At 43.9% G+C, this 10000-nt stretch overlaps 1 protein-coding gene across 7 annotated transcripts in view; it reads left to right on the top strand.

The window, feature by feature from the left end:
* utrn (utrophin) overlaps nucleotides 1-10000 on the top strand; it is a 170893-nt gene that overhangs the window by 149448 nt on the left and 11445 nt on the right. For 6 of the 7 annotated variants that reach the window (XM_076272512.1, XM_076272509.1, XM_076272508.1 and 3 more), the window contains 5 exons: nucleotides 135-246; nucleotides 3981-4117; nucleotides 6807-6845; nucleotides 7334-7399; nucleotides 7532-7597. In XM_076272512.1, the coding sequence (XP_076128627.1) occupies nucleotides 135-246; nucleotides 3981-4117; nucleotides 6807-6845; nucleotides 7334-7399; nucleotides 7532-7597 (420 nt within the window). The remainder of the gene's footprint in view (nucleotides 1-134; nucleotides 247-3980; nucleotides 4118-6806; nucleotides 6846-7333; nucleotides 7400-7531; nucleotides 7598-10000) is intronic. The other variant, XM_076272510.1, reaches the window with a different exon arrangement.

Below are 10000 nucleotides of genomic sequence, written 5' to 3'. Positions count from 1 at the left end.
GATGCTTGTGTGAAAGTGTGTGTGTGTGCATTTTTACACATGTAACACACACTCTTTCTTATTTTCTTTCTCTCCCCCTATTCCTCTCCTCTCTCTCGGTCTCTCTCTCTTTTTCTCTCTGTCTCCTTCTGCAGGTATCGCAGTCTGAAACACTTCAACTATGACGTGTGTCAGAGCTGTTTCTTCTCAGGCCGAACTGCCAAGGGCCACAAGCTCAACTACCCCATGGTGGAGTACTGCACGCCGGTAAGCACGCCGGTACACACACAGACACACACACACACACACACACTCTGTACTGCACTGCACTCACTGACAGCCACTGTGTTTTAGAGTCTTGTCATGCTGTGTGTGTGTGTTGTATGTATGCATGTTAGGGGTGTAACGGTTCATGTATTCGTATTGAACCGAAACGGTACGGGCGTCACGGTTCGGTGCATGAATTTACACGGAGAATACACGGTATAAAAATACATAAAACTTGTGTGCGGATTAATTAATGTCATGCGCAATTACTGTTAAGTAGCGAGAGTTACGGGAGTTCTTTAGCGACACCTAACGCTAATCTGTAGCCTCGCCTTAGCTCTGATTGGCGCCTATGTTTTTTTTTGTCAGGTCGTCGGTCGAGTCCGTCAGTCATTAGCAGCACTAAGGTTAGACCCACAAGAGTTAGAGTATCCGCTGGTCTCTTTAAGATCGCAAGTTTGAGAACTTCAGTTACAGTAACGTTAGTACAGGCGAAAGAGTGGTGGATAAGATGAAACTGTGTGTCGGCGTTGTTCAGCAGTTGTTGGGTATGTCAGTGGAAAAAATGCTACACATATTCGAAGCCATCACCCAGATGATGTAGGCTACCTACCAATCACTGAAACGAGGGGAAAAAAACTTCCCCTGCGCTTCAGCAGCCTTTGGATACACATACAAATAGGGCCAAAATCTATGGCTTAAATTAAATGATTTCGTAATGACGCGTGGTAATTACCTTTATGTTGGGGTAACTTGTAACTTCTCACATGAGGAGCTGGTAGTGTTAAGTGCATAGACAGTAAAATAAAGTGACAACGCTAACCAGGCTAATAAACAAACCATTCTACGGTGAGTTAACGTCAAAGGGCAAAGTCACGTGACTTCTAGTTGTAGTCTGTTTATGAAATGAAAAGAACAATTTCGTTTTTTTTAAAAAGGCAAAATAGTGTGATATTTTCACAGTTAGTAGGCTAGATTATTACTTTACACACAATGAAAAATATTGAGGCAAATTGTAGACCCTTCCATATACAACTAAACACAGATGTTGAAGGTCTTGCTTAAGTGGATTTTTAAAAATCATTTTTCTATGTAATTTGCACTTTCAGAAATAAGAGATGCTGTAGGCCTATTTTCAGTTTTATAGCTGATTGTCTTATTTTGTTTACAAGTTACAGATGGAGTCTGGGTACTTATTGTACTGTTTAGCCTACATCTTACACACGTCAGGCTGTTGCAGATAGCTCAGGGAAGAGACTGTATGACACTAGGTGGTACAGCCTAAGACATGTACAAAAAAAAAATGCTTTATGCATTTTTGTTTTGCTTTTCCCTCCATTGTACCGAACTCGTACCGAACCGTGATGTCCGAACCGAGGTATGAACCGAACCGTGACTTCTGTGTACCGTTACACCCCTAATGCATGTGCATCGAACACACATGCAATACAGTAGTTCTGTACCTGTATGTGGTGATGTGTGTGTTAGGGAGAGAGGGCTTGTGTGTGTGTGTGTGTGTGTGTGTGTGTGTGTGTGTGTGTGTGTGTGTGTGTGTGTGTGTGTGTGTGTGTGTGTGTGTGTGTGTGTGTGTGCCAGTCTGAATACCTGCATTTATATTCGGTGCAGAGCCATCCTAGAAGGCAAAGTGCAGGAGGAAATTCTCACAATGACACACACATTTATTTCCCCTCCTCCATCCCTCTATCTCCCCTCTTCACCGGTGGTACTTCTTTCTTTTCCTCTCTCTCCATCCCTCTCTTTTTCCTCTTCTAAAGCGATCTCTCTCTCTCTCTCTCCCTTTCGATCCATCCTTTTTTTCCTCTCCTAAAGCTATATTTTCTCTTGCTCTTTCTCTCTCTCTCAGCTCTCCACGCCCCCTCCCTTTCTCTTCTTCAGCTCTCTATCCCCCTCTCTCTCTATCTCTCTTTCTCCAAATCAGTATTTTAGCCACACTGCTGTTTAAGGGGCTCCTGGAGAATTGGCATTCTAATGGAAAGTGTCAGTTGCGGTGTCAATTTCACATTCAGTCACTCGAGAAGACACACACACACACACACACACATGCGCGCTAGCGCAGGCACACACACACATGTGTGCACACGCACGCACACGCGCGAGCACACACACACACACACACACACACACACACACACACACACACACACACACACACACACACACACACACAGACCCCTTACATACACTCACATCGCCAGATTAGGCTTAGAAAGTGAGGTCACTTTTCAGAGCGGAAATAAATAAAAGGCCAGTCACTAAGCATTGCTTTGCATGGTATAGGCAGAGAGAGAGAGTGTGTCAGAGAGAGAGAGAGGGAGAGAGAGAGAGAGTCTCAGAGAAAGAGGGAGAAAGTGAGAGAGGAGAAGGGGGAGAAAGTGAAATCACTTCTGTTCAAGCTGAGGAGCAGAATGCACCGAGAGAGAGATGGAGGAGAAAAAGAAAGAATTGCATGGAGGAAGTGCAGTACTGTGGCCTAAAAGCAGAACACTTTCCACTTACCAGACTTCTTTTGTCTCTGTTCTGCACATACTCTCTCACACACACGCAAAGTGTTGTGATTCCTTATTCAGAAGCAACATACACACTCACAAATACACACAGTGTTATGGCCTCTTGATTCCTGATGCCTCTTAGAGACAGCAGAGTCTCTGTGGGGAGGCTGTTCTGCTTTGTAAGGACAGAAGAAGTTCAGCTAAAACTCTCTTCATTTTAACACACACACACACACACAGTCTTACAGATACACACAAACTCACTTATACACAAACACACACACACACACAGTCTCACAAATACAAACAAAGTCACTTATACACAAACACACACACACACACAGTCTCACAAATACACACACACACACACACAGTCTCACAAATACACACACACACACACACAGTCTCACAAATACACACACACACGTTTGTCCCTCTCATTCATAGTATTTTTCTGTTTCTGTTTCTGTTCACATTGTCACATTGCACACTCACAAAGAAACACACATTTATTATTTCATACACACACACACACACACACACACACACACACATACCCTCAGGCCTGCGGTTTAGGGTGCTCAACTAACACACTGGACCATTCAAACCACAGCAGGAGGCTGAGCTGTTAATGTAACCATTAACTTTGTGTGTTTGTGTGTGTGTGTGCACGCGCAGTGGCTGTTAGCAGCTTGTTTCTACTTCTGCCAAGGGCTCCACCGTCTGTAATTCTACTGATTAGTCAATAAGCCCTACACACACACACTCGTTAAAGCCAACTCCTATCCCTTGGGTTGGCATAGAGTGTGTGTGTGTGTGTGTGTGTGTGTGTGTGTGTGTGTGTGTGTGTGCGTGTGTGTGCGTGCACACTTGATCATGCCTCTCAAATCCCTAGTCTTTACCCCCTTTGCGCCATCCCAAAAATATTCTGTAGAAAGTTAGTTATTGAGGTCAGGGTTAAGTGGAGCATCCCTCTGTGTCTGCGTATGTGTCCATGTGTGTAGCATTGAACTAATTAGTGGAAGCACATGTTTTACTGAGAAAATATTCAGTGTGAACATACGTTTCTCTCGTTCACACACACACACACACACACACACACACACACACACCGTAAACACCAGCCCTAAGTGTGATACACTGAGCCTAGACTTACATAATGGTGGTGATGATTTATGTTTGTAAATATAGATAATGTGTGTGTGTGTGTGTGTGTTTGTGCAGACCACGTCTGGAGAGGACATGCGTGATTTCACTAAAGTGCTGAAGAACAAGTTCCGCTCCAAGAAGTACTTCGCAAAGCACCCGCGACTGGGCTATCTGCCTGTACAAACCATCCTGGAGGGAGACAACCTGGAGACGTGAGTATGCCTCTCTCTCTGTGTGTGTGTGTGTGTGTTTGTGTGTTTGTGTGTGTGTGTGTGTGTGTGTGTCTGTGTGTTTGTGTGTGTGTGTGTGTGTGTGTGTTTCTGTATTCAGTTTTGTTAGTTTGTCTGTATGATTGTTTGTGTATTTCTGTGTTGAATTATTTGTGTATGTGTGTGTGTTATGTGTAAAACACATTGTGAAAGTTAGGAAAGTAAAGCCTTGAATCGGATTGGTTAATTTGTACGGCTTAGAGAACTGCACTCAATCTTGGGGACCGTTTTTAATTATGGAACACCAAGAAGTGTTCTTTTACTTTACACTCGTTGTACTTGCGTTGTTTTTAACACATCTCTATGGCCAGATAAGGACAACACAGTTTGTGTTCTTCCCAACATGCTTTTGTTATTCGTTTCAAGAGTATACTGTACACATTATGTGTTAAAAATAACACAACTTGTGTTAAACAGCACAACTTGTGTTGTTTTTAACACATCTCTTGTTTGTGTTGTTTCCAACACATGCGTTTTAAGAGTGTACTCTTTTAAAAATGCCATAAGAATGCATTTATTTTTGCTGTTTACTTTGTCACTGTTATGTAGCTATAGTGTTTATAAACTAACACACACAGCTGCAAACATACCCCCCAACACCTCAGTAATGAAAGCCGGCTGAAGAACATGATGTTGCCATGACCTTCTACTTATCTGACCTCTTTGGAAGTGTTCATACACACACACACACACACACACACACACACACACACACACACACAAACATTGAACAGTGAACTGAGACTGAGTGTTTATTTCCTTGTTGCATTGTGCCATTGGTGAGATGAAAGAATTCTGGCCATGTTTGAAACAGAAGATGAATGGACCACTGAGCTCAAGACACACTGAGATGGATGTGTGTGTGTGTGTGTGTGTGTGTGTGTGTGTGTGTGTGTTTGGAGGTCAGGGTGTTTTTCCCCCTCAGAATCTCATTACTTTACTGTGGCTAGAGTTTTCAATAAGAAAAAAAGCAGACAACCACCCTCATTCTTTCTCTCCTCTCCATCACCTACTTTTCTATCTTTCTCTCTCTCTCTCTCATTCTTTTTTTTTATCTCTCTCTCTCACCTCTCTCACACACTCAGTCTTTGTTTATTTTGCACACAGTTTGAACCCCACAAAATAAGATCCCTATTTTGTGGGGGTTTTTCCCATGGTGCTCTGAGAGTGAGGTTGTGTGGGATCATGTGTTAAAGTCTGATCCTAGAAGCCTTGTCTTGTTTTTCTGGGGTTTTGTCAAGAGAAAGATGTGTGTGTGTGTGTGTGTGTGTGTGTGTTTATGTGTGGCCCTGGTTATTAAGTTTATCTGTAGAAACTAGAGTCACAAGCGAAAAGCAAGTGCCGCAGGCATCTGATGTCTGACTGTCAAACACACACACACACACACACACAAGCCTTAAGCAGTTATCCGCCAGACTACTGCTGGGTTCTAGTGCCATATTTGCTCTGAGTCTGATTGCAGTGGAGGAGAAAAGCGACAGAGCAGAAAGACAAGAATAGAAAGTTCTGGAAAGAGAGAGAGAGAGAGAGCAGGAATAGAGAGCTTAGTTAGAGAGTAAGAGAGGGACCACAAAGGTGGAGAGATGGACAGCAAGACAGGAATCCGGGGGTATAGAGAGAGAGCGACTGAAACAGAAGGGAAATATGAGAGGAAGGGAGAGAGAGAAAAATAGTACAGGAATCTGGGGGGAGAGTGAAAGAGTGTGTGTGTGTGTGTGTGTGAATCCATACTTGTGATGGTGCTCTTCACATCTGCTGGATCTGACAGGACAAACAAAAGTTAAAGGGGTGGTTCAGGATTTTGGACATAGGACCTCATTATCCTCTAGTCCTTTTAGTTGCAGAGTTTGCAGGTGCTAAGCTAGCGCAAGTCATCAGTATGTGTTAGCCTGCCACTAAAAAGAGTCTTACCCACTCCACACCCGAGGAAAATCAATTATAACGCCAGACTATCGAGGTAAATGTCTGTGTTGATAGTTTTATTTTTAAACATTATTCTATCCATGCATTTTAATGATCGCATTACATTTTGAGGGACTAGTTTCTTAGCAGCGCCGGAAAAGTAAACAGAGAAGCGCACTCCAATGGGGATACCTAGTAGTAGCCTTGGTAATATCAGTCCGCCGTTGCGTTGCTTAAATGCCTACTACCAACTTCAGGGAACAAAGTATAACTATTGCAATGCGATGCTAGGGTAGTTATATTTCTAACACTATTCTATCAACATAGACATTTACATCGATTGTCTGGAATTTGCCTCGGGTGTACTTTGGAGTGGGTAAGACTGTTTTTCGTGGCAGGCTAACACATACTGTACTGATGACTTGCACTAGCCTAGCACCTGCAAACTCTGCAATTAGAAGGACTGGATGAAACGTGTTAAAAACAATATCCACTGATAAATATCACACTTGCTTACTTGGAAATGAGGTCCTATGTCCAAAATCCTGAACCACCCCTTTAAAGATGTCTTTGTATGTGTGTTTCAGTCCACTCTCTTCCTGATGTACCATACCCCTGAAAATCAGTGTGATTGTGTATGGGACTGTCATTCTGTATGTAGCTGTATATGTGTTTGTGTGTGTGTGAGTGTGTGTTGACCTTTGACCCTGTGACCTCTGACCTCTTACAGTCCCGTCACCCTCCTCAGCATGTGTCCAGAGCAGTATGAGTGAGTATCCCCCCTGGACCCTTCAGCAAGACCGCCCACACACACACACACACACACACACCCACAACCCTTGCACGACCCCTCTGTCCACCCCCACAACCCCCCCACCCCCCCCATCAGCCACCTGCACGCCACCACGCATGCTCGACCCCCACAAAACGACCAGACCCCTCCACCCACCCCCCCTCAGCATGATGCACCTCTCCCCCGATTCCTCCCTTATGTCCTCCCTCTCTTTCTCGCTCTTCTTCTCCTCTCCTCTGTCCCGTCTTCTTTTTTAACATCCTCAAGCCGCATCCTCTAGTTGCACCCATCCGTCGGAGTAACACGCGCCTGTCCACTAGATCAGATCAGCAGAGACCATTTGTGTGTTTGGGTTTCCGTGTGCGTGTGTGTGTGTGCGTGTGCGTGCGCGAGCGAGCGAGCGCAGGCACGTGTGTGTGTGTATGTGTGTGTGTGTTTCTAATTCATTCTGTTCGTCCCTACAGGCTGTCCCCGTCTCCAGAACTGTCTCATGACGATACACACTCAAGAATTGAGCAGTTCGCCAACAGGTATGCACACTCTCTCTCTCACACACAAACACACACAAACACGCACACAAACACAAACAAAAAGCCTCTCTGTCTCATATAATATTTGCCTATGGCTTTAATAATGTTTGTGTGTGTTTGTGTGTGTGTCAGGTTGGCTCAGATGGAACGCTCCAATGGTTCCCTCCCCACGGACAGCAGTTCTGCCACAGGAAGCATGTGAGTATTTCCCAGCATGCACTTCACCTCCACCTCCACCACTCATACACACACACACACACACACACACACACACACACACACACACACACACACACACCTTCGCCAGTTGTTGTACAGGTTAGCACACCATCACCTGTTCCTCCTATTCAAAGAAAAAATATTATAAAAATCATACATATGAATTAAGACAAATATATTACCAAAACAAATTATGTCCACATATGAATGTCTGAGATCAAGGCTGGGAGGAATATGACTGGCAATTCTTTCACAATAAAATTATATCAGTCGATATTAATATTGATCATTTTTGCAACTTACCCAAGGTTTAATTTAAGCCCTTAATTTTGAAGTTAACCACTTCATTTAACCCATCAGCAAAGGTGCTAGTCAGCTTTAAACATTTCCTGCTCGCAGTGTGTCCTGGTTAGCTAGCAGTGTGGTGTTAGCATGTTGGGTGTGTGGCTGTAGGTTTGGCCTTGAGAGGACATGTTGTTGGTGTCAGAGTCTTTGATCGAGGGGGGGAGGGGGGGGGGGGGGGTGTAAGGTTAGTCTGATTGAGGGGGGGGGGGGGTAAGGTTAGTCTCTGATCGAGAGAAAGAGTGAATTGACTAATATCACACCCACTAATCTAATGGAAGTTAAAAAAAAACACCAAGACGAAATTCGACTATCAGAGAAAATCCACCCCAACAAAATTACATACACTGACAAAGAAAAATATATTACATATTGGAACCAAGTCACCAAAACACAACACAGACTCAAATGATATTTGGCCCTTAACCATGACTACAAATTAGCCCCTTATCTTGACACATTAAAAGACAAAAAACATACAAAGTCCTTGACAATGTTCAGACTCAGTGGGCACAACCTAGAGAAGCTGTGCCCTCTCTGCTCTCAGAGTGCTGTAGAAACAGAGCTGCATTTTCTCACTGAGTGCAGTCATCATACAGACCTGAGATGTGAATTCTACACAAAAGCAAGAAATATCTGCCCTGAGTTCACAAAACAAACAAATGAAGGAAAACTATGCAAAATATGTTATCGGCATGCCACAAAAGAAGAGATACCGTATAATCTCAAACCAGTGATAGGCTTATGTGTTTGTTTTATCCTTTCATCCATTTATTGTTTTGGGGGGAATTGATCCCTTCCTTTCTATAATTGAGTTTTTTTCCCATTATTATTAATATTATTACTATTATTGAAAATCATATATGTTATAACTAACATTAACATTATTACTGCTGTTTATTTTACTTAATGCTTTGCAAATATTGTACAATGCTCAGTCATGCCAATAAAGCTCATTGAATTAGAGAGAAAGAGAGAGAGAGAGAGAGAGAAAGATGAGGAGGGAGAGAGAGATGGGGAGAGGGCATAAGGTGTTCTGTTCAGCAATCCTATCAAGATCTTACAGATTATCGCAGAGTTCCTGCAGAGCGTACACACACACACACACACACACACACACACAGATTGTATGAATTTATGTCTAAATCTTTTGTCACGCCAAAGATGTAGTGTGTTTTACTCAGCCAATAAATCTGGCCAACCTAAAGATGAAGATACAGAGGGGGGGGGGGGGGGGGAGAGAGGAGGGGGAGAGAGAGAAAGGAAGGAGAGGAGTTTAAAGAGGCAGAGCGAGGTAGGCAGAGAGAGAGAGATAAGAGGGAGGGAGGGAGGGAGAGAGAGAGAGATGGAGAGAGATAAGAGAGGGAGGGAGAGAGAGAGATGGAGAGAGATAAGAGAGGGAGGAAGAGAGATGGAGAGAGATAAGAGAGGGAGGAAGAGAGATGGAGAGAGATAAGAGGGAGGGAGGAAGAGAGATGGAGAGAGATAAGAGGGAGGGAGAGAGAGAGAGATGGAGAGAGATGAGAGAGGGAGGGGGGAGAGAGATGGAGAGAGATGAGAGGGAGAGAGAGAGAGATGGAGAGAGATAAGAGAGGGAGGGGGGAGAGAGAGAGAGATGGAGAGAGATGAGAGAGGGAGGGGGGAGAGAGATGGAGAGAGATGAGAGGGAGGGGGAGAGAGATGGAGAGAGATAAGAGAGGGAGGAAGAGAGATTTCTCCAGGTGTTCCTGCATCTTTTAGATCAGAATTTAGATCAGATAGAAGCTGCCAGCTCCTGGCCTCAGCTGCTAACTTCAATCTAGATACACACACACACACACACACACTCTCTCTCTCCTGCCGAGCACCACACAAACTCTCTCTCACACACACACACACACACGCAGGTTTCAACACTTCACACACACCCTCCCTCTACACACAGAGAAGACTGATAAATCTCCTGCTTGTCAGATGTGTTTACTTTCTGATGATATCTGATATTTATTATTTACATATTCATAATTTGTGTTTCCTGCTGCTCGCTCTCTCTCTTTCTGT

This window comes from Alosa pseudoharengus, unplaced genomic scaffold (assembly GCF_046254945.1).
Source record: "Alosa pseudoharengus isolate Yale_2024_CS ecotype anadromous, Long Island Sound unplaced genomic scaffold, YU_APseudo_1.1 YU_APseudo_1.1_scf_7, whole genome shotgun sequence".
Classification (NCBI taxonomy): Eukaryota; Metazoa; Chordata; class Actinopteri; order Clupeiformes; family Clupeidae; genus Alosa; species Alosa pseudoharengus.
This window is presented reverse-complemented; position numbering and strand designations above follow the sequence as displayed.